The 23,547-nt window shown below is 40.6% G+C and overlaps 1 protein-coding gene across 5 annotated transcripts in view; it reads right to left on the bottom strand.

Moving 5' to 3' along the window:
* mtus2 (microtubule associated scaffold protein 2) overlaps positions 1–23,547 on the bottom strand; it is a 423,984-nt gene that overhangs the window by 300,398 nt on the left and 100,039 nt on the right. For all 5 annotated transcript variants that reach the window (XM_062974685.1, XM_062974687.1, XM_062974684.1 and 2 more), the window contains exons 2-3: positions 16,838–19,408; positions 12,551–12,791 (exon numbers count right to left, since the gene is read on the bottom strand). In XM_062974685.1, coding sequence (XP_062830755.1) covers positions 12,551–12,791; positions 16,838–19,117 — 2,521 coding nt within the window. In that variant the 5' untranslated portion in view covers positions 19,118–19,408. The remainder of the gene's footprint in view (positions 1–12,550; positions 12,792–16,837; positions 19,409–23,547) is intronic.

The following is a 23,547-nucleotide window of genomic DNA, read 5'->3' as shown; positions in this document are numbered from 1 at the left end:
GTGGTTCTCAACCTGGGTACCCAGATGTTTTAGCCTACAACTCCCAGAAATCCCAGCCAGTTTACCAGCTGTTAGGATTTCTAGTAGTTGAAGGCCAAAACATCTGGGGACACATTTTGAGGCAGCATATTCCACTATTGAACAACACTTGCAATTAGGAAGTTTTCAAACAATTCAGGTGAAATGTATTTTCCCGCAGTTTGAATCTATTGCTCCAGTTCCTAGTCTCCAGGGCAGCAGACAACAAGTCTGCTGCCTCTTCAATATGACATCCTTTCAAATATTTAAACATGGCTCTTATATCACCTCTTAACTTTCTGTTCTTCATGCTAAACAATAAACATGTCAAGCTCTGTAATTGTTTCCAAAGTGCCGACCCTGCACTGCAATTGACCAGGTGGAAGGAAAACATGGACTTTTTTCTCTCCTGATATTTACAGGAGATATGTGCAAGTCCAGCAGCAGAACCCAGGGTCCTTCCCACTCTCCTTTTCCCCCATCAAATTTCAGAATGCGATGACTCAATAAATATTCAGCAGAGGCTAGATGTGTAACCAGTCCCCTTCCCCCCACCCCTCATTTACAATGTATATGCAAATACTGGTACAGTACAGTCAGGGCCGGTTGGACATATGAGGCTGCTGAAGCGGCGCCCTCGGGTGCTGGCTGCTAGGGGCGCTGTCGAGGCGTCGACAGCAGCCCATAGCGCCACAGCAGAGATCGCCCAATCCTCCCTTAGTTCCTGGACGCGGCCGCAGCTCGCCCTGGCGACCTGCGGCCGCGTCCAGGAAGGGAGAATTGGGCGATCTCTGCTGTGTGCACGCACACAGCAGAGATCGCCCAATCCTCCCTTGGTTCCTGGACGCGGCCGCAGCTCGCCCTGGCGACCTGCGGCCGCGTCCAGGAAGGGAGAATTGGGCGATCTCTGCTGTGTGCATGCACACAGCAGAGATCGCCCAATCCTCCCTTGGTTCCTGGACGCGGACGCAGCTCGCCCTGGCGACCTGCGGCCGCGTCCAGGAAGGGAGAATTGGGCGATCCCTGCTGTGTGCATGCACACAGCAGAGATCGCCCAATCCTCCCTTAGTTCCTGGATGTGGCCGCAGCTCACCCTGGCGACCTGCGGCCGCGTCCAGGAAGGGAGAATTGGGCAAGGAGGAGGCAAGTGGACAATATCAACAGAAAGGAGAAAACCATGAAAATGAACAAAATCTGGCAAACAGCATTTTAAAACTCTAAAATCAGGACAGTAAATAAAGAAACACACTCTGAAAATGGGAATTCCAGACATGAAACAACCAGGTAACAACTCCCAACAAAGGATTCCCACAGGTAGGAATCAGCCAGACCTTGAAGCTGCAAGGCTTTTCACTGCTAATCAAGGTGATTAATTGCAACATTCACACTTGCCTCCAACAGACAAGAATTCTTTCTCCCACCCTGGACCTTCCACAGATATATAAACCTCTCTTGCTTAGTTTCCAACAGACCTCACAACCTCAGAGGATGCCTGCCATAGATGTGGGCGAAACATCAGGAGGGAATACTTCTGGAACATGGCCACGCAGCCCGAAAGACATACAACAACCCTAAAGGGTAAATGTTTTCCTCCTGACATTAAGTCCAGTCATGTCTGATTCTGGGGTTTGGTGCTCATCTCCATTTCTAAGCCAAAGAGCCAGCGTTGTCCGTAGACTCCTCCAAGGTCATGTGGGATGACTGCATGGAGCGGCGTTACCTTCCCGCTGGAGCAGTACCTATTGATGCACTCACATTTGCATGTTTTTGAACTTCTGGGTTGGCAGAAGCTGGGGCTAACAGTGAGGGCTCACTCTGGTCCCCCAATTCAAATCTGCTGCGGCCTTTCAGTCCAGAATTTCAGCAGCTCAGCGCTTTCACATGCTGTGCCATCAGGGGATATTATTTCCTAAAGGTTGTGAATATACAATATTTCTGATTGGTTTTTTTTGTCTGTTAGAGGCAAGTATGAATGCTGCAATTAGGAAAAATGATAAGGATGTAAAGGCCTTGCAGCTTTAAAGCCTGGCTGTTTCCTCCCTGAGTGATTTTTTTGTTGGGAGGTGTTAGCTGGCCCTGATTGTTTCCTGTATGGAATTCCCCTGTTTTCAGAGTGGTGTTCTATGCGATATGTTATGTGCTTCTGCCGTCTGTGGCCATGAGAAAACAGCATTTACCAGACTTTGATGATGGGAATACTTTGTTGGGAGGTGTTAGCTGGCCCTCTCACGATATATTGAAAACATTGACTACAAAAATGCGTTGGATAATCCAGAACATTGGATAAGCGAGTGTTGGATAAGTGAGACTCCACTGTAATTACTACATAGCATTACTATGCATGGAACTACTTTTTCTGTCAAATTTGTTGTCCAACATGATGTTTTGGTGCTTAATTTGTAAAATCATAACCTATTTTGATGTTCAATAGGCTTTTTCTTAATCTCTCCTTATTATCCAACATATTTGGTTATCCAACGTTCTGCCGGCCTACTTATGTTGGATAAGTGAAACTCTACTGTACATGTTTAATGTTTAATCCCTTGTTTTGGGAGTTGTAGTTGGTGACTGAATGTTTTGTTAATTAATTAATTGAGTAGGGAGTTGTAGTTGCTGGGATTTATAGTTTTAATAATTATATATTATATATACTAGTTGTGCCCGACCACGCTTTGTTGTGGCGAAGTATGGTGGTATGGGAAATAAAGTATTGAGGAACTGGTGGTAGTTAAGGTAAAGGGTAAACATGTTGTCGAAGGCTTTCATGGCCGGGATCACAGGGTTGTTGTATGTCTTTCGGGCTGTGTGGCCATGTTCCAGAAGTATTCTCTCCTGACGTTTCGCCCACATCTATGGCAGGCATCCTCAGAGGTTGTGAGGTATCCATACCTCACAACCTCTGAGGATGCCTGCCATAGATGTGGGCGAAACATCAGGAGAGAATACTTCTGGAACATGGCCACATAGCCCGAAAGACATACAACAACCCTAAAGGGTAAATGTTTTTCCCCTGACATTAAGTCCAGTCATGTCTGATTCTGGGGTTTGGTGCTCATCTCCATTTCTAAGCCAAAGAGCCAGCGTTGTCCGTAGACTCCTCCAAGGTCATGTGGGATGGAGCAGCGTTACCTTCCCGCTGGAGCAGTACCTATTGATGCACTCACATTTGCATGTTTTTGAACTTCTGGGTTGGCAGAAGCTGGGGCTAACAGTGAGGGCTCACTCTGGTCCCCCAATTCAAACCTGCTGCAGCCTTTCGGTCCAGAATTTCAGCAGCTCAGCGCTTTCACATGCTGTGCCATCAGGGGATATTATTTCTTAAAGGTTGTGAATATACAATATTTCTGATTTTTTTTTGTCTGTTAGAGGCAAGTATGAATGCTGCAATTAGGAAAAATGATAAGGATGTAATGGCTTTGCAGATTTACAGCCAGGCTGTTTCCTCTCTGAGTGAATTTTTTGTTGGGAGGTGTTAGCTGGCCCTGATTGTTTCCTGTCTTGAATTCCCGTTTTCAGAGTGGTGTTCTTTGCGATATGGTATGTGCTTCTGCCGTCTGTGGCCGTGAGAAAACAGAGGATTTACCAGACTTTGATGATGGGGATACTTTGTTGGGAGGTGTTAGCTGGCCCTGATTGATTCATGACTGGATTTCCCCTGCTTTGCTACACCCATTACAATGGTCCACGCTGGCGTGGCACTTCTGAAGGACAAGAGTTCACTTCCTGAGAAAGGAAGTGTCTATTCTCCTGGGGCTGCGTTCTCCCAAACAAAACTGATCTGAAGCTAGTCCGAAGTCTGAAAAATCTTCTGAAGAGATATCATGACCAGGAAACCTTTGTGTAGTACTTGTAGACTAGAAATAACAAAAAAATTAAAATTGTTGCAAAGTTTATTAAAATATTTATTTATTAAAATGCAAGATTGGTGTTAATTCTATGTAATGTTACTATATGAACATAATGTTGTTAATAAACTTCTGGTTGTAAGGTAAACTCTTTTATCCATTCTATTCACCTCTACCTTCTACCTTTTATTTCTCGGTGATTGGGTTTTTTTTGGGGGGGGGGGGGCACCAAAATCCTGTTTCGCTTACACTTGAAAATTTCCTTGGGCCGGCCCTGAGTACAGTCTCACTTATCCAACATAAACGGGCCGGCAGAATGTTGGATAAGCAAATATGTTGGATAATAAGGAGGGATTAAGGAAAAGCCTATTAAACAGCAAATTAGGTTATGATTTTACAAATTAAACACCAAAACATCATGCTATAAAACAAATTTGATAGCAAAAGTAGTTCAATACGCAGTAATGCTATGCAGTAATTACTGTGTTTACGAATTTAGCACCAAAATATCACGATGTATTGAAAACATTGACTACAAAAATGCGTTGGATAATCCAGTACGTTGGATAAGCGAGTGTTGGATAAGTGAGACTCTACTGTATTCTAAAAACTGGAAAAAAATCTCTCTGGTCTCAAATGTTTCAGATAAGAGAAACTCAACCTGTATAAATGTTATGGCTCATTTAGCAGCCATTAGCAGCCATTGGCAGTGATACCCATATTACATGACCTTCTTCAAAGCTGAGTGGATGTTCTTCAACAAATCCTTGCACATTTATTTCTCTCTTAATTTGTTGGAAGTACAACCTTCTTTAGTGTTTGCCTTATATGACAGTTATATGACTAGGGGTTCTAAAAACTTTTTCCAGTTAAGCAAAATTGTTATTATTTTTGTACGAAGGGTATGGCAGATCTTACACAATACTATTTTCCCCTCTGTACTTAGGGTTCAACCCTTGTGCCAGCTGAACTGCTGACCTGAAGGTTGGTGGTTTGAATCCGTAAGACGGGGTGAGCTCCTGTCTGTCAGCCCCAGCTTCCTATGCAGGGACATGAGAGAAGCCTCCCACAGGATGATAACACATTCAGGCGTCCCCTGGGCAACATCTTTGTAGATGGCCGATTTTCTCACACCTGAAGCGACTTGCAGTATGTTCTCAAGTTGCTTCTGACAGAATTAAAAAAAAAAAAACCTCTGGAGTTAATTTGATATGTTCTGCCAAAAGGACCAGGAAGCATGGACAAAACATTGTTCCCCCTCCTTTTTGACTGAAGCCAGTTAAGAAATTAAGCATTGCTGTAAGTTCTGCATGAGAATCAATCTTGTTGACATTTCCGTATTCCCTGTCGGACAACATGAAAGTGTTTTCAAGTAGAGATTGGCTAACACAGGACAGAGCTAACTCTTGAGCTGTAAGGACATTTCAAAAAAATTGTGATGCTGCAACTACCATGGCTTAGAAAATACAGCATAATGCAAGTATATGATGGTGATTAGGTGGACATGAGGAGGAAAGATTGATGGAAAATGGGCACATCTCAATGATATACAGCATATCCTTTGCATGTCGAAGGTCCCAGTTTCAACTATAGGCATGTCACCATTGGATTGCAACTCTGGTCCAAATTCTTGCTGCGTCATGAAACTGACTGGGTGATAATGGGCATGTCACACTCTCTCAGCCTCAAAGGAAATCTCTTCTGAAGAAATCTAGGCAAGAAAACCCTGTTCACCTTAAGGACACCATAGTTCAAAAACAACTTGAAGGCAAATTACAGCAGCAAAATGGTAGTATCCCATTTCTCTCTCAAAGTTGGGACTCAAAGCAGCTCACAATTTAAAAGTACAATGTAGTGAAACATGACTTCTTTACTGTCATATTATGCATTGAAGTCATTTCTGGCTTTTGGTGACCCCATCATACAATTTCTTGGCAAGATATCTTCAGAGGATATTTACCTTTGCCTCCCATTGATGCTGAGAGAGTGTAAGTTGCCCAAGATCACCCAGGTGGATTCCAAGTAGGGATTTGAACCCCAGGTTCCCAGAAATCTAGTCCAACATCACCCTGGCTTTTGCAAAGCCTATGACTTACATATGTGCCATTGTATTAGACTGAGAATGCTAGCTCCTTTAAAGTCTTGAATTTGTTTCAGTTCATTTATAACTATAATGGTAAAGGGTTCTTTTGCAATCAAAGTTTGGGCAGCCTCCTGTGGTCTCTGTTTAAATGTTGACTACTAACAAACATGCCATTATCCATTTTTCCTCTTCTCTAAGACATCGCTGCATTATTAAAAAGAAAAAGCAGCCACCCAACGGAGGTCTGAACAGCTTGAAACTAATAAACCTTTTAATGTCCAGAGTTGGTGGTTCAATGAGTACAGAGACACAGAGACATCACCTTTAGCTCTGCTTAGCTTTGCTCAAGACCCAATATTTCGTGCTGTGCAAGAATTAGAAGGGTTTTATTTTCACTGACAAGAAAGATAAAATCTTCATTTCATGTTGAGTCTGCTCAAGGAACTGCAGCATCCTTTTAAAATAATTTTTTAGTGATTTAGCATATACACTGTAAGGATCTGGATGCTGAGACATAACGTCAATCAAAAACAGACTAAAAGCTTAAGAACATCAGCAACTCTTTGTTGGTAGAGCTCTGGAGCAAACAAATGTTTTAGTCCTACTAATTTGATGTGAGAGAGCCAGCATAGTATAGAAGTTTGAGTGTTGGACCAAGACTCTGGGAGACCGGAGTTTCAAATCATTGCTTTGTCACAGAAATCTCATTCTCTTAACCTCAGATGAAGGCTAAGAGAAAGAAAAGCATTATCTGAACAAATCTTGCCAAGAAAACCATGATGTTGTATTTCAATTCCCATTAGCCCTAGTCAATATAGGCTGTAGTGACATATTATGGGAGCTACAACCTAAGAACATCTCGAGGGACATATTTCCTATGCATGGTGCATAAAAAGGATAGTCAACATTAATGTGTGTATGTTTGTTTGTGTATGCCTTCAAGTTGCCTGTCACATGATGGTGACCCTATTAATTTGGACAATCATACTCATCTGTTTTCCCTCTTCCACATCCCATCCTTCTGGCTCACATGAACAAAGTGCCTTTTCTTTGAAGTGTCTAAAAATAATGAGTAGAAAAGTTCCCGTTTAGTGCTTGGATTTCATCATCTTTCCTTTTTTGTAGGCTAATTATCCAAGCTGTGCTTGATTTTCTTCCTCTAATATCACATAAAAGCACTAAGGGAGATGAAAAGAGGTAAGATGCAACCCAACAGTATATCAAATTAAGAAGAAACATGTTGGCAGAGATAAAGGATGTCACATTTTGCAAGAATAAAGACTGATCATTTTATGACCCATCAAATTATCACAAACTAAAGGGGGAAGTTATAATGATCAGGAAATGTGGTGCCATCATTATACAGTAGTTAGATCAGGACTGGAGAGACCCCGGGTCTATTCCAGTCGGGCAAGAAGTTCTCTGAATGGTTTTGGGCTGATTTAGTATCTTGTCTCTGTTGCCAGGATCAAATAAGGGGAGAGAAAAACAGGTATGCTACCTTGAGCTCCTGGAAGGTAAAATAAATCTCACATATAGCCATGTCCCAATCATCATGGGGTATGAAGAACAAACTTGTAACACCAGTCCTTTTCCCATACCAATAGTAACTCCACATGTCATATATATATATATACAACATTTTTGGAAATAGTTTTCTTAGCTACTTCTATTTAATAAGAACATCCAGGCTAGAAGTCTTACAAGTGTGCTAATTACTTTGAAACTTTCTGGTTATTAATAGTCAAATAATCTATATTGATCTCAACAGTACTGTAAAATCGCTTGCATATTGATCTAGGCTATGTCTTCAAATGAGCTATGGGATCCTTGTGAGGTAGTATTTAAAAGTTTCTTCCAGTTTTCCAGACTTTGCTCTCATATATTTTAGAACTGAAAGGAGTACCATAGGCCATCCACATTTTGAGGGGGTTAGGATTGTAGAACTCACTGAGATAACACCTCACTAGGCATCTCTGTGTCCTCCAGTCAGACTCGGATGTTGACCACACAATCATACTGGAAGACCTAGAGATTCCTAGAAAGAACATACTAATCAAATCTACAAAGAATTAAATCCTCAAAAGTTCAACCATATAAGAAAGTGTTATTGCTTGCTTTCAATGTGTTCTCTGATTCAAAGCAACCGAAGTTGAATTCAAGCCATGACTAGAGCCTTCACATCTATCTTGTATGATGTTCTCCTTAATCCTTCCGATCAAGTGTTCCTCACTCCTGCCTATACACAAGTAACGGTGGCCTTTAGTTTGTGGTATGAAAAATAATTTCAAATACAGAAAAACAAATATCAGCCTCCCTCCTTAATTTTGAAATAGCACAGCCTTAGGCTGAAGCCAGGCCAAGAGATCCAATAAGCCAGAATATTGTTTTTATACTGGTTCTGATCTGATTGGCTCTAGCAGGTCTTATAAGATGTGCAAAGTATAGAACTACAAGGAAATATACGTGGAGTTGAGGAGCCTTATAACCAAGGTGAAATAAGAAAGTGCAAAAGCTGGGTTGAATTTAAACATAAAAAAACCCCAAGATGATGTCAACCAGACTGGTCGATAACTAGCAAACAGAGGCAGAAAATGTGGAGGCAGTGACAGACTTTGTATTTCTAGGCACAAAGATTACTGCAGATGCAGGCTGCAGCCAGGAAATCAAAAGACATTTACTTCTTGGGAGGAGAGCAATGACCAATCTCAATAAAATAGTGAAGAGCAGAGAAATCACACTGGCAGCGAAGGTCCGCATAGTTAAAGCAATGCTATTCCGCGTAGTAACCTATGGATATGAGAGCTGGACCATAAGGAAGGCAGAGTAAAGGAAGATAGATGCTTTTGAACTGTGGTGTTGGAGGAAAATCCTGAGAGTGCCTTGGACCACAAGAAGATCAAACCAGTCCATACTCCAGGATATAATGCCCAACTGCTCACTGGAAGGAAGGATATTAGAGGCAAAGCTGAGGTACTTTCGCCACATAATGAAAAAACAGGAAAGCTTGGAGAAGATCATGATGCTGGGGTAAATGAAAGGAAAAAGGAAGAGGGGCCGACCAAGGGCAAGATGAATGGATGGTATCCTTGAAGTGACTGGCTCAACCTTGAAGGAGCTGGGGGTGACGGCCGACAGGGAGCTCTGGCGTGGGCTGGTCCATGAAGTCGCGAAGAGTTGGAAGCGACTGAACAAATAAACAACAACATACACATATATCCTTAGGCACAATCTTTTTTCACATATTAATGAAGACTGCGACCTAACTGGGATCTTGTGGATTTTCACACTTTTCTGCACTTTGGGACCCAGATAAAATATACCCTGGTGAAGTAGAGTCCCTCTGCACACAAACACACACATGCATATAAGAAAAATCAAAGACAGGTGAATTTAGTAGTCTCACTATGTTCAACAGAGCTTTCTTCCAGGTAATAAATGCACAGGATCACACTTATAGCACTCTTTTCCCACTCTTCCTTGAGATTACAAGTTCATGCATGAATACAACAAAATGGTGTTTGTTAAAGTTATACATAGCTATTTACATATTCATTCAGAGTAAAGCAAATGCATATAAGATTGACAACTTTATCAAATAAAGCAATCTGTTTGCCTGGAGAGTATAAACAGCTTCTACTGCCACAACAATGTAATAAAAGGGAACACGGTTAGGTGTTGTCAGATGAATGCACAAGACATTTTCTTCTAAATTGTTTATAATCTTTCCAAGAGATTTAAAATTTAACAGAGCATGGAGCTATAAAATACAACCCCATGGAACAATGCTGGGAAAGCCACTGAAAGCTGTGTTACACTCTATATGTACCAAAAGTGTTATCCCAGAAAATCCTAATGAGTTCTGCTTGCAATATCTAGAAATCTTCCAGATATTACATGCTGTCATTTTCATCTCTGCTCTATTTTGCAGTCAAAAGAGGTGAAACTCATCATGGTGTTCTAGCAATTACAAACAGAAAGTGTGAAATTTCACCGTTTCAATGTCTAAACCTCTCCCAACATGCTGTGGAATATTCCTGACTGGAGATCTTTATAATCTTTCTCAGAAATTTACTATGTTTTGCATTATACCACCCTTTTCTTTCTTTCTTGGACGTTTTAGCAAAGCAAGAACATGTATACAGGAAGAAGGAACATATAACTATCTTGATGCAACACAAGTTCATTGGATGCAAGTCTGTTTCTGGGTACAATTCCAAGTACTGTTTGTGTTTTACGACCTTATCATAAAGCCCCATGGATTCACTCCGCATTGAGGCAAATCCATGAGCAGGGGACATGGCAGGGGACATGGAGAAGCCATTGCTCCATGCCCTATATCACCTGCTTTACCTTGCCCCTCATTCCATGAGGTGAAGCATCACCACCCGGTTTCCCCCCATCGCAGGCAAAGCAACACAGGAAGGCTCCTGTGTTGCTGCAGCAGTGGCAGGCACCACTTCCTTTCTCTTTTCAGCATGGAAACCAACCAGAAGTGCCTGTGCATTGTGTGAAGGGCTCGGAGCTGAAAAGGGAGCTCAAGCAGCATATGACGGGCAAATTGACCCATGTGATGAGCCCATATATAGCTTAGTCCAGACTATCTTGAAAGACCTCACCTTCCCAGGGAAGGCGTTCTAGTTATACACCATCACAGGTACATTTGGTAAGAACATGGAACAGGATCTTGAATATGCTCCTATCAGGTTAGGAACGTCCTCCTACTTGGTTAACCTGCCTTCTGCTTTCTTTCTTTCTTAGCTGCTTTGAGAAAGGGGAACAACAACTTAGATTACTCTTTTAAGGCTTTGACTGAAATCTCAAGCAGATTCACAGTCTCAGTGATAGATATAGAACTACCACCAACCACTGCCATGAGGAACTTGTTGCTTCTGGGTTAGTTCATTTGAAAATATTTGTTCATCTGTCCAAAAAAAGGGATAGGGTAGTTTGTCATATACAGGGGGCTCACTTCCTCAAGATTTACATGCCTCTCTTAAGCTAGTAGATAACAATTCACTCTGTTCCTTGCCAAGCAACAAGAACTAACCCAAACCAGTCCAGGTGATCTCCAATATCTAATTTTATTGGAAAGCAAAACACCAAAGGAATTTGGCTGTGTCTATATGTTGCTAATATTCTGAACCAACACCCTTTAACTCTTTTCTCCTAAGAATTGCTCACAACCGAATCTTCAGTTGTTATTAGACTTCAGTTCCCATGTCCAGGAGCAATGGGTGAGGAGTGGTGACACAGGTTTTCCATTATTGCTTCCAACCATCAGATATAATCCTCTGCCTAAAAATAAGTGTTAATCATATCAGCCTTCCAAGGAACTATCCTCTCCAATATGCCTTTCACCAGTTAGTGCAAGAAGGGATGTCACTCCAAACTGTCTGCTTTTATGTTTGCAAGGGTGACCATGTCCAGAGAAGAGTGACCAAAAAGGTAAAAGATCTGGAAGCGAAGGCCCATGAGAAATGACTTAGAGAGCTGAGTATCTTTAGATTGGAGAAAAGATGTGAGAAATGGGAGGTGGGAAAGACTCTGGGTTCTGCGACTGGACTTGCACAAATCTCCTGTAAATACCAGGAGACAGAAAAGTTCATGTTTTCCTTCCACTGCAGGGTCAGCACTTTGCAAACACTTACAGAGCTGGGCATGTTTAGCACAGGAGAACAGAAAGAGAACAGAAAGAGAGCCATGTTTTAATTGAAACAGATGCCATATTTAGCAGGGGGCAAGCTTGTTTTCTGCTGCTCTAGAGACTAGGGGTAGATCTACATTGATGCATGATGGATTGGCCCCATTATGGGTCATGTGGGCACTTCCCCAACTACTGCAGAAGTAGGAAGGAGTCCTAACCAGTAGTGCCAACTGCCCAACATCAGCCAGAGTCACAAGGGAGGGGGAAAGGAGCAATTGTCCCATTGGCTGATGTCACTACAGGCAATGGTCAACAGGTAGGACCCATGTCACAGCTACAGACCACTGTGACATGGAGGGCAGGAAGGGATGGTGAGTGTCATTCCCTGTCTATGGGCTACCTAAGTCCAGGAAACATGGGATGGCATAGAGTATATTTGTGGCCATTTCCCTTTCTGGAACCAGCCTAACTGTTTAGACAGTCTGATTTTGGGCCACAATTTGGACTATCCCCTGACTTTGGTTAACACAGGACAAGGTCATGTTAAGGTGGCTTTGCCCCACATTTTCCATTTGGCTGCCAAAGAGCTGATCCAGCCCCAATCTGACCTAAGTGGTCAGTGTAGATGTGCTCTAGGATCTGGAGCAATGGATTCAAATTGTGGGAAAAGAGATTCCAGCTAACCATTAGGAAGAACTTTCTGATGGTAAAAGCTGTAAAAACAGTGATATATACTGCCCCCTCGGAGTCCAGTGGGATCTCCTTCTCTGTGTTTAAGGAGAGACTGGGTGGTCATCTGTTGGAAGTGCTTGGATTGTGTGTTCTGCGTGGCAGAATGAGGTTGGACTGGATGGCCATTGTGATCTCTTCAAACTCTATAATGCTATCTTTCTTCCAACTTTCAGAGAAAAACATAAATTGTCAGTTTTCATTAAGACAGATAGTAATGCTGCTCACCTGTAGCATCAGGATGGAAAATTGTAGGAACACTAGTTATTGGTCCCTGTGGGTGGATGCAGCCAGTTGAAGACCTTTGACTTGCAATTAAAATCCTGCTTTTTGCTGATGGTAACCTGGAAACGGCACCGAGTCCTAACTGAGGCTTCAGTATCATTGCTGAGCGATAAAAGCTTGGAGGCATTTCATAGTGAGTATATGGTGGAGGACAAAATTCTTCTTTCATGGGCCTTTCTCCAACCTATGTAAATTTAAAAATAAGAGTTAGAAAAAGTGAGTTTGAAGATTATTTATGCTTATTTTATTTACTTATTTATAGGCATTTAGGCTTCAACAAGTTACAAGCAGTTTGACATGTTCTTCTTCTCATATATGTTGTTGAAATAAAATTTTATTACATTTTATCTTTGTTTGTTCTCGGATTGGTCTAATCCATAGTATATCTAAGTATTAGTCAGGGTTGTCAAAGTGAAAGTTGGAGAGGAATCCTGGATCCTGTAATAGCTTTGCAAGAGGTTTGTCTTGTTAAGCAAACACATTCTAGACAACTCTTAAAGGTATAGAATATCTCTCCAGTTCTTGCTCTGGGTACCCAGTAGTAGTCTAAATTCTTTTTAGTTTTGAATTGAAATGTGACCTTTTTAGCCACTTTATGAGTGCATACATAATGTCTTATTCTGAGATCAAAAGTCAAAGGCTTGTCCAAATAAAAAAACTTTTAACTTGCCAGTGGAAATTGGAAAAGGGGGCACTAACCAAACCTCCCATTTAAAGAATTTCTAAAGATTTTTTATATATTTTTGCAAACCTCAAGTTCCCCTTAAGCCCACAGATGCATTCCTCATGTGCAAGATGTAGTGCCACTTTGACTACACAAGCAGCAACACATACACTTGGTGATCAAAAAGATGTGCAATGATATATAGATCATTGCATAGTTACTGCATTTTAGTGCATTTGATTTTCATTAGATCAAAGAATACATTTTTGAAAATAGCATGGAGGTGACCTCATGTGAGTCATAAAGTCTCAACCCCAGAAAGCCCTGTGATAGCTTTGCCTTAGGGTCACTATAAGTCAGAAACAACTTGAAGATATACAACAAGAATATTGGTGCAGAAGAGTTTTTTTATCCACCACTTAAGCTTTTTCTTCCAAATGTGTTACAGCAAGAAAAAGGAGCATTCTCTGCATAGCTGGGGAAAGGCAGACACAGTAGGAACAGCAGATCATGCAAATAAATGAATGGGCCAATGGTGAAAAATGTATCCTTGTAGCTTTGGACCATGCCCAGAGAAATAAAAAATTGCACTGCCTCATCTCTGAGACACTTCCATCTTCTTTCTGTAGCAGTGAATTATTACTGCGTCGATGCTGCCATGTTAGTACCATATGGAGACAGCAAGAGAGAACTGGAACGAACATGCTGCTTTGACTTTCATATAATCCCACCAAATGTTTACAATCTGGAGGCATCCTGCAGACAGCTGCTGGAAGACAGGAGGACCTGCTTATTTTGTTGCAGGCCACCTTTTTCACCTTTGTGAAAAGGCAAGACAGGCATTTCAGAGAAAGGACAGGCAAAAGAAAGCAAATCTTGACATTTAGATTGATATATATGAAGACAGCAATGACCTCCTTGTAAATATTCAGTTGAAGGTTTGCTAAGGTACAATTTATCACCAAAAGACTACTATGAAAAAGGGCTCAGTTGATTCCGAATTCTATTTTAACTGTAAATTAGCATTCAGCCATTACCTCATGTGTCAATGTTGAGATGTGGAGGGCTTTTTAACAACTTGGAAGACAGAGCCAAGTTTGTTTTAAAAATTAATCACAACAGTTGCCAGGAGCTAAACACAAAAACTACCTAGGCTGCTTAATTAACTTTGCTGCTAAATTACAGAATTTATTGTGTCATGTCACTGCATTTGAAATAATGTATATAAATTTAGACAATACAACTTAATAGCAGATCTGAACTACTTATTCCTTATGGCTACCAAGACTGAGTTTGTGTTTTTCTGGTTGAAAATCATCCGACGGGGTTTTGTTTTGTTTGTTTTTAATTGTTCTTCCTGTAATCTTACTATAAAATATGCAGGACAGCATATGGAGCATTGCATCAAGATTTTACATCTGTGTTATCTTTTCTCTATGCTTAGATCTTTCACCAATTAATTTCAGCTTTTAAAAATTTAATTGTGTGCAACTAAAATTAACTTTCTAAAACAGGGATGTAAAAATCTGGCAGCCTTGTTTTCTGTGTTTCTCCAAATCCCACTGCCCTTGCCATATCATTCCACCTCTATATCAGATATCAACATCTCCCCCCCCCCCCAACACACACACACATACACTTTCTACATGGAAATTAGTTTTTTTCAAAATGTAATTTTTTTGTGTACAATTTTTATTTAAAATGTATATCTGTACACATTTCTCAGAAGCATATTGTAGTTGTGCAGACTTCTTCCCATGTGTGTACATTTCCTTCCAAGGAAAATGTCTTGAGAGCCACAAAATAGATAAGTTTTGCATATAAATGCAAGAAATCTTTTTTCTATCCTTATTAGACACTATCTGAAATGTTCATGTGCTACTATCACAACACATTTCAAATTATTACTTAGACACAGGTCTTTTTTCCTTAAAGGTTTAAAAGAAGCTATATGCTTTATTATTATCTCTTTCAGCACTTAGAAAAGATATCTTTGGGTGTTACAACTTCAAGAATCCCATAGCCAACTTGTCACCAATACTCCAAATTATTCCACTGTTCAGGAAAATGGTTTGCATCTGTTCAGAGGTACACAAAATATTTGTGATTAAGAATTCTCCACCTTTGTTTCACTAGCTGATCTATGTAGATATTTATGGCTGTACAGTACATTGCAATCAAAGATCTTTCAGAATTATTTACCTAAAAGAAACAGATTTACAGAATACAAAAATCTGTATATGCCAGGGGCATTCTACTTTCCAGCATCAATATGCATCCCTCATCCTCTATCCCATGACTCTGAAAGGCTGCATTTTATCAAAACACTTGTTATCCAAACTTTATGAACTATCAACTCCATCCTTTCACTCACTGCAGCAACAGAGAGTGCATACAAAATTCATGCAGATATGTACTAGCAGTCAGTTACTACAAATGGCAGCTGCCCAGCTTTTATCAAATATGGTTCCATCCATATCAGCATCTAACACCTTTGCTGAAAACCACATTGGCTGCTGTGTAGGGGAGTAATTCTTCACTAAGTTTTTCTCAAATTTCAGCAGTTTTCTTTCAATTGTATAAAAGTCTTTGAAAACCTTATCGTTTTTAAGGCTATTTGTAATTTGGGAGTTATTCTGTGAAAAATTTGCCTGTGGTTGCAACCAGCATATTGTACACAGACAGCAGCATTTCCTTGTGCAAAATATTTTAATGGCAATTTTTTTCCCCATGCAAATGAACGTGTGTGAATTCTACACCATATACATTTTCAACTACATAATTTCCCACACAGGAATGAACATTTCTTCCTCAGAATATTTTTTCCACACAAAAAGTGCTGTTTTCTGTGCAAAGAAAACACATACAAAATTTTGCATAGAATCACTTGTGAAGTGCAAAGCTTCTTGTTAGACCAGCATTTGTCTCGTCAGTGTTTCTCAACACATGGGGGGGGGGGGGGGGGGTTGGACAATTTTTCAAATAATTTTGTACAAATAATTTTGAATAAATTCATGTTTTGGTATTAGAGTACAATACACTAAATAACATAGGACCAAGGTAACTGAGAATGTCTTTTCTGGCCGAGGTCTTCTGAAAGGGCACTGTTGATAGTTTCTGGAGTCCACAAATGCTATAGTTATTAATGTATCAACTCTAGCTGGACTATGCTTCCAACTGAGAGTAGGTGAATACTCACATATCTCTGCACTTGGAGTTTACTAGAAACCTATCCTATTAGACAAGTGTTTCTTGACTGATAAATTCCATCATAGATGTTTCAATATCTTTGTTTTTACTGTAACATTTTCATTGATTTGTTTTGATCTATTTTACAACACTTGAAGATCTTCAATATGGAGCAATTTGTACATTCTATTGAGTCAATAATGTAACATCTTCAATACTGAGCAGTCCATAAATTCTGTTAAATAACAATTTATCTTTGCTGTAACATCCAATTGCTGGCACTGAAGTAAGTGATACAACATCTTGTAATTTCTATATATCAAACACAGTAAAATACATCAGAGTGGCATATCAACTTCAGTAAATAAAGGGCTTACCTCCTGGAGAAACTTGTCATTCATCTGACCAAAATGATGGCTTGCAGCTTTAATGCCAGATACCACAAGTCCTGGACTGTAAATTCGAGGCTTCTGCAAATCAGGTTTAAACTTGTCATATAGAATGTTGCCAGGTTTAATGTCTCCATCATTTGAACACTTTTGCTCCATGGTTGCTACTGGCATGGTGCAAGTAGGAGGAGCATAGGGTAACCCAGCTGGAACAAATGTATGATCAAGCTGGCTTATTGCCTGGGGGTTCCTTCGAATATAAGTGATTATTTTCGGTCTCACATGCTTGGGCTTGGGGATCTCTGGTTTTGCCTCAATCTGGTCTTCAGCCTTCTCAATGCAATAGCTCTCTCCATCCTCCTTAGATGGGTGGGAACCCTTGGAATTTATAAGAATAGGCTTAGGGATGCCACTGTTAGAGGCAGTCGTGTCAGGCACTTTGGGGGATAGGTTTAACAACTCTGTATCTTCAAGAGAAGATAAGACTGCAGCAGATGGCAGTTTGCCAACATGAAGTGCACAGAGGTCCTTCAGACTGCCATTTGAAACTGTAGTGTGATTGTTAACATTCACATTCACTACAGGCCGTATAGGAGTAGGGGCACACAGAAAGGTGCCAGTTGTTTCTGATATTTTGTAGCCCTCTGACATGCCATTTGAAACATGTCTCTTGGAAGTTATTCCTGTGCTTTTGCTCTCGACTGTGGTCTCTACCTCAATGTCCTGAGTGGGAGAATGGCCATCTAATCTATCTTCTTCACTAAATTTTTTTGGATGTTTCAGCTCAGATGTGAGCACTGCAGCATTTTCATTGTGTGCTTTGATAAGCATCTGCTTACCTTCATTATTGCTCAGACATTTGCTATCTGGTATGCTTATGCTATGTGTCATAGATGGATGCCCACTAGTTGTTTGATTACAACTTGCATCAACATCATGTATGTTTCTATTTCTTGTAGGTGTTATTGTGGCACTGAGTTTGTCATCATCAACACCAGATGACCCAGAATACGATTCTTTTCCCACCATGCATTCCTCACTCCCTCGGTTCATTGCCATGCTGTCACTATGACTGCTTCCCCTTCTTAAACCTACTGAGTTATTGCTTCTTACCAGTTTGTCACTGGCATGGTAAAGCCCTTTGTTTAAGTGTGGATCATCTCCTTTGCCACCAGACTCTTGCAACCAAAGTGGTTTTGCTTTGTGTTCTTCAGTCCCATAATCCTTTTTATCCTGCACGACCATATTTGCTCCCTCTGTCTGACATCTGAGAAATTCAGCCAGCATAACCCTGTCAATTTTTTGTTGACATATGCTCTTAGACTGTGGACTCCTCAATTCTGCTTTCCCCCTCTTATCACCCTGGTGATCTAATTGTGCTTCTGATTTCCAAATTTCATTGGATTTAACTGTTAACTGTAGATCAACATGAGCAGGACGAGAAGAGCTCTGTTTGTTAAAATTTGGTACATCGTCCTTACTTGGTTGTGTTGCTCGGACATTTGATGTGTTTATTCCTGAGGTAGGTGAAGGTTTCGAATAACGCATGATGTTTCCCTCTGAGACACTATCAGTTGGGCGAAACACCATGCCTAAAAAGTGGTCTGCTGATGTTTTCCGAGATTTCTCAGTCTCCCCAGCCAAATGATGTGAAGTGTCAATAGAGTCCAAGGATGCAGAAAGCAAGCGTTTTCCTGATACCCGGCCAACAAATTCTTTCCCCAAAACTTCGTTTTTTGCCATAAGTTTTCTTGATCTCCCCAAAGAAAGACGTTTTATTCCTTCTGGCTCAATCCTTCTAGGTGATTTGTCTTTTGAAACATGTTGAATGAGATCAGCATCACTTTTAGAAAGAACTACTGAAAAAGTATCATTTGTATTAATCCTCAGATTGGACAAACTATGTCCTCGGCTAATAGGGACTAGCTTTGAAGTGTCCTTAACCCCATCAGTCCTATAATCTCTATACAATTCCCTGCTGGTAGGAGAAGGCAGTCTTGACTCTAGGTGGACAGTTGTACCTTGGAGCCTGTTCTTCTCCAAATCTAATTTTGTGATATTTTCTGGCTCTCCTTTGTTCGAACATCTTGTCTCTCCCAACAAATCATTTGTCCTTACCTCTCCTCTAGAGGTTCTGACTTCAGAAGTGATTTGGTTGGCATTTGTGTCCCCCACTGTCACTATGTGTTCATTATTATTTTTAATCTCATTCCTGTTGGCCTGCAACAAATTGTAACATGAGTTGTTGGGAACCAGTGGTGTAGTCATTTTTAAGCTCCACTTCTCCTATAGCCCTGCCGAAAGACAAATCTTCTCCAATTGTTTTAGCCACTAAGCATGCTTCTCTAAGAAGATTCAAACTGATCTGGCAGGATACATTTCTTTGCAAACCACTTGAGCCTCTTGTCAGTTACATCCTTCTGATGAGTCAGTCATTACTTGTGCACAGAAAGAAGCCAGGAAATCTCCAGAGTAAGAAGCCCAGAAAGAGAGATGGGATTTAATAAATGCAAAAGATGTCCATTAGAGTTCCATTGAAGGACAGATAGTCCATCGAGCCTGCAAGGGAAGAAACAGAAACTAATGTCAGTTTAAATCACAGAAAATTGTATTCAGAGTGACATAGCCAATCTGACATAGAGTTAGAGATCCATACAGAAAACTATTATTTTCTGCAGACCTAAAGCATAATGCACCATCCCACCTATAAATACCTGGATTTGTTTTCTTTAGCCTTAAAATAGAACGGGATGTTAAGTGGGCAGCGAACCATGATGCATCCACCCACAACTGTACTGGCTAACAATATACGCTGTAAGATAATAAGAGCCCAATTCAAACCTCAGCTCAGTCATAAACACTTCAGACATCAAGCATGAATTACCAAATCGGAGAAGCCAACAGCGTTTGTTAAACCATTGTTTCCATTTTGTAAAAAACAGTCAAATTTACTGGTGCACAAAAAGACCTGGAGTTACCTGTTTGAAATCTGGCTGGATGAATTCAGTTTTTCAGGACCCACATTTCCAAATTCTGCATATATGTGGTGGACATCAAAAGAGTAACAGTCACTGTTACTATGCACTAACTACCTGGTTAAACTGTAAACTAATGTTTGAACATGTCCTTTAATTGGAAAGTTCTCCTCCTGATATTATACATATTTCTGGGAGTCATAGGTGTTCTGTTTGAAGGGAATGCGAGCGCAATGTGATGAATTTCAACAGACCTGTTTCTCTGACACACAATTACTATTAATTCACATTCTCACTGATGTTATTCATATACACTCATGCACATACCCAAAAGTTATCTGTGACTGACCACACTAACATGGAAATGTTGACATTCAGCCTATTTTAGAACTATAAAAAGCCATGTTCCTGGGTCCATCATTCTCAAGTTGGCATGGTGGAGGCTCCTTCTTTGGAGGCTTTTAAGCAGAGGCTGGATGGCCATCTATCGGGGGTGCTTTGAATGCGATTTCCTGCTTCTTGACAGGGGGTTGGACTGGATGGCCCATGAGGTCTCTTCCAACTCTACTATTCTATGATTCTATGATTCTATGATTCTATGTTTTGAAGTACAGTATGGGGCACAATGAGAATGCATGTAGAACCCAGTTGACATTTCTGAGACCCATTCACATTGCACAGTTGTAGCACAATTATTCCACTTTAACTGCCATGGCTCAATCCTATGGAATCTAGGGATTTGTAGCACTTTGTCTGACAATTCTTCATACCTCTCCCTAAACAGCCAGCCCCATATTCCATAGAACAGAACCATGGTAGTTAAAGTGGAATAATAGCACTAACATTCTGTAGTGTGAGAATGGGCCCCATGTGGTTTTCTTTTGAAGATACATTAACCTCAGGCAGTTCCAAAATCAATAAGGACAAATCGACAAAAGCAATAGATTGTGTTGCAGCCCACAAGTCCTTCAAATTTCTTACAACAGTGAAACTCAAGCTGTCAGGTGTGGGTAGTTAACATGTTATCCCCAATATACTAAAAACCAATACCATATTTGTGCTCATTGGCTAACACTTTCTTTCCTAAAAAAATGTAGCTTTTGGTTTCTTCTCTTACTGGTCACAGCAACCAATTAAAAAAATGCAGCTAAAACCTGGAAGATGTGCTATATTGATTTATCCTTATTATTTGGATATTATTATTTGGATGTTCTTATTTAATTATTATTGGGAAATTATTATCAGTAGTATGTTATTAGTATTATTGTTAGGATATTATTATGATATTGTATTTTGTTTTTGATATTATATTTATTTTGGAGCCCCCAGTGGTGCAGTGGGTTAAACCACTGAGCTTCTGAACTTGCTGACCGAAAGGTCAGCGGTTCAAATCCGGCAAGCAGGGTGAGCTCCCGTTGTTAGCCCCAGCTTCTGCCAACCTAGCAGTTCGAATACATGCAAATGTGAGTGGATCAATAGGTACTGCTCCGGCAGGAAGGTAACGGTGATCCACGCAGTCATGCCGGCCACATGACCTTGGAGGTGTCTATGGACAACGCTGGCTCTTCAGTTTAGCAATGGAGATGAGCACCAACCCCCAGAGTCGGACATGACTAGACTTAATATCAGGGGAAAACCTTTACCTTTACCTATAAATAAATATTATCATAATCATGATAGTATTCTCCAGGGCCATCCTTACCATAATGTAAAATGAAGTTGCCACTTCAGGCAGTAGAGTTTGAGGTATAAAGATAAGGAAGCAATTTGTTAAGGGGCTTATTATTGTACTATTTACTTTTACTGCATGGAGGTGAAGGGAATAGAGGTAATTGTGGGATTTTGCATTGCAGATGTCAAAATAATTTTCCTGTCTTTGGACATAATGCAACTTGACATGGGTTAGTGGGGAGGAAATCACTTGTTGCCAAAACATTAGCAGCAAAATTATTTTGGACAAGCTCTGACCTATCAATCTGACTTTTCAAACAGAACGATTTAATGTGTGGGTATTTTTCTTTTCATTTACTATAAAGATCGATTCTTTCAAATGCAAATATATGTACATGTTACACACACACACACCAACATAGATAATACTTTTGTGTTTAGCAATGACTGTGCTCCCAAAAAGTAAGTGTAAAATCAACAGAACTTTGAAATTTGGCCAACCAGTTTTAATAAGACTGAAGGAAAATTGTATTAGTTTTCAGAAGAATCAATTAACCCTTTAGTGAAAACGTTATATACAGAAATCACAAAAAATCTTTTGCTAGAGTTGTTTGCAGTTTTGGTTTTGTGTTAGCTTTCTTCTTTCTAATAATAAGGGTGTGTGTATATGTGTGTGTGTGTGTAGTTTACAGTATTTATATTTCTCCCTTCTCACCCCGAAGGGGACTCAGGGGCAGATCACAGAACACATATATGGCAAACATTCAATGCCAATTATAACAATGACAAGACAGACAACAGATAGAGGTATATATAGGCTTTCCTATCTTTCAGCATCTTTGGAGGCTGTGTTCGGTTCTGGCCACCTGCTGAAAAGCTTACTTTGTTTGTAAACTTCCTCCTTTTTCTGATCGAAATGCCAAGCCTAAATACCTCCCTGTTTCAATGCAGTACCTATTTATCTACTCCTTTCCTGTAGTTTGAAGCCATTGTTCTGCATCCTAGTCTCTAGGACAGCAGAAAACAAGCTTGCTCCCTCCTCTTAATGACTTCCCCTCACATATTTATACATGGCTCTCATCATGTCTCCTCTCAGCTTTTTCTTCTGCAGGCTAAACATGCCCAGCTCTTTAAGTCATTGCTCATAGGGCTTGTTCTCCAGACCCTTGATCATTTTAGTCAACCTCCTTTGGACACATTCTAGCTTGTCAACAGCTGCAGTCAGATTGTTAACAGGAAATGCACAGCCCCATTATTGCAACCAGTCCATTGGCTGCCAGTTTGTTTTCGGTTATGGCCTATATCATCCTATATGAATCAGTTCCAGGCAATTTGACAGATCATATATCCTGGTACAAACCTGTCTGGTCCCTGAGGTCCTCAGGAGAGATCCTTCTCTCAGTTCCACTGCCATCACAAGCTTGGTTGGTGGGAACGAGAGAGCGGGCTTCTTTGTGGCTTCTCCTCTGGAACTCCTTGCCTAGAGATGCCAGAATAGTCCTTTCCCTGTAGTCCTCCTGGCAGTCACCTAACCTTTTCATTCAACCAGGTTTCTAAAGAGAAAGCATGGGGTGTTTTGTAGTATTTTACAGATGTATGGTTTCAATGGTTTTGAATATTTATTTTAATGGTCTTGGTTTAAGTCTATTTTGGAGCCCCCAGTGGCCCAATAGATTAAACCCTTGTGCCAGCAGAACTACTGACTGAAAGGTAGGTGTTTCGAATCCGGGGAGTGGGGTGAGCTCCCGTCTGTCAGCTCCAGCTCATGCGGGGACATGAGAGAAGCCTCCCACAGGATGTAAAACATCTGAGCATCCCCTGGGCAACGTCTTTGCAGATGGCCAATTCTTTCACACTAGAAGCGACTTGCAGTTTCTCAAGACGCTCCTGATATGAAAAAAACATCTATTTTAGTGTTTATATGCTTTAGGTTTTAAATAGTACATTGTATAGTTTTTAGCACTGTTCACCACTGTCTCTCTTTTAAGAGACTAAAATAGGTGACAGTAATGACATTTTCTAAACTACAATCATCCTCAGCTGGCAACTGTC

Source organism: Anolis carolinensis, chromosome 3 (genome assembly GCF_035594765.1).
Source record: "Anolis carolinensis isolate JA03-04 chromosome 3, rAnoCar3.1.pri, whole genome shotgun sequence".
In the NCBI taxonomy this organism is placed as follows: Eukaryota; Metazoa; Chordata; class Lepidosauria; order Squamata; family Dactyloidae; genus Anolis; species Anolis carolinensis.
The sequence above is the reverse complement of the archived record's forward strand: the minus strand, read 5'-3'. Positions and strand labels throughout refer to the sequence as shown.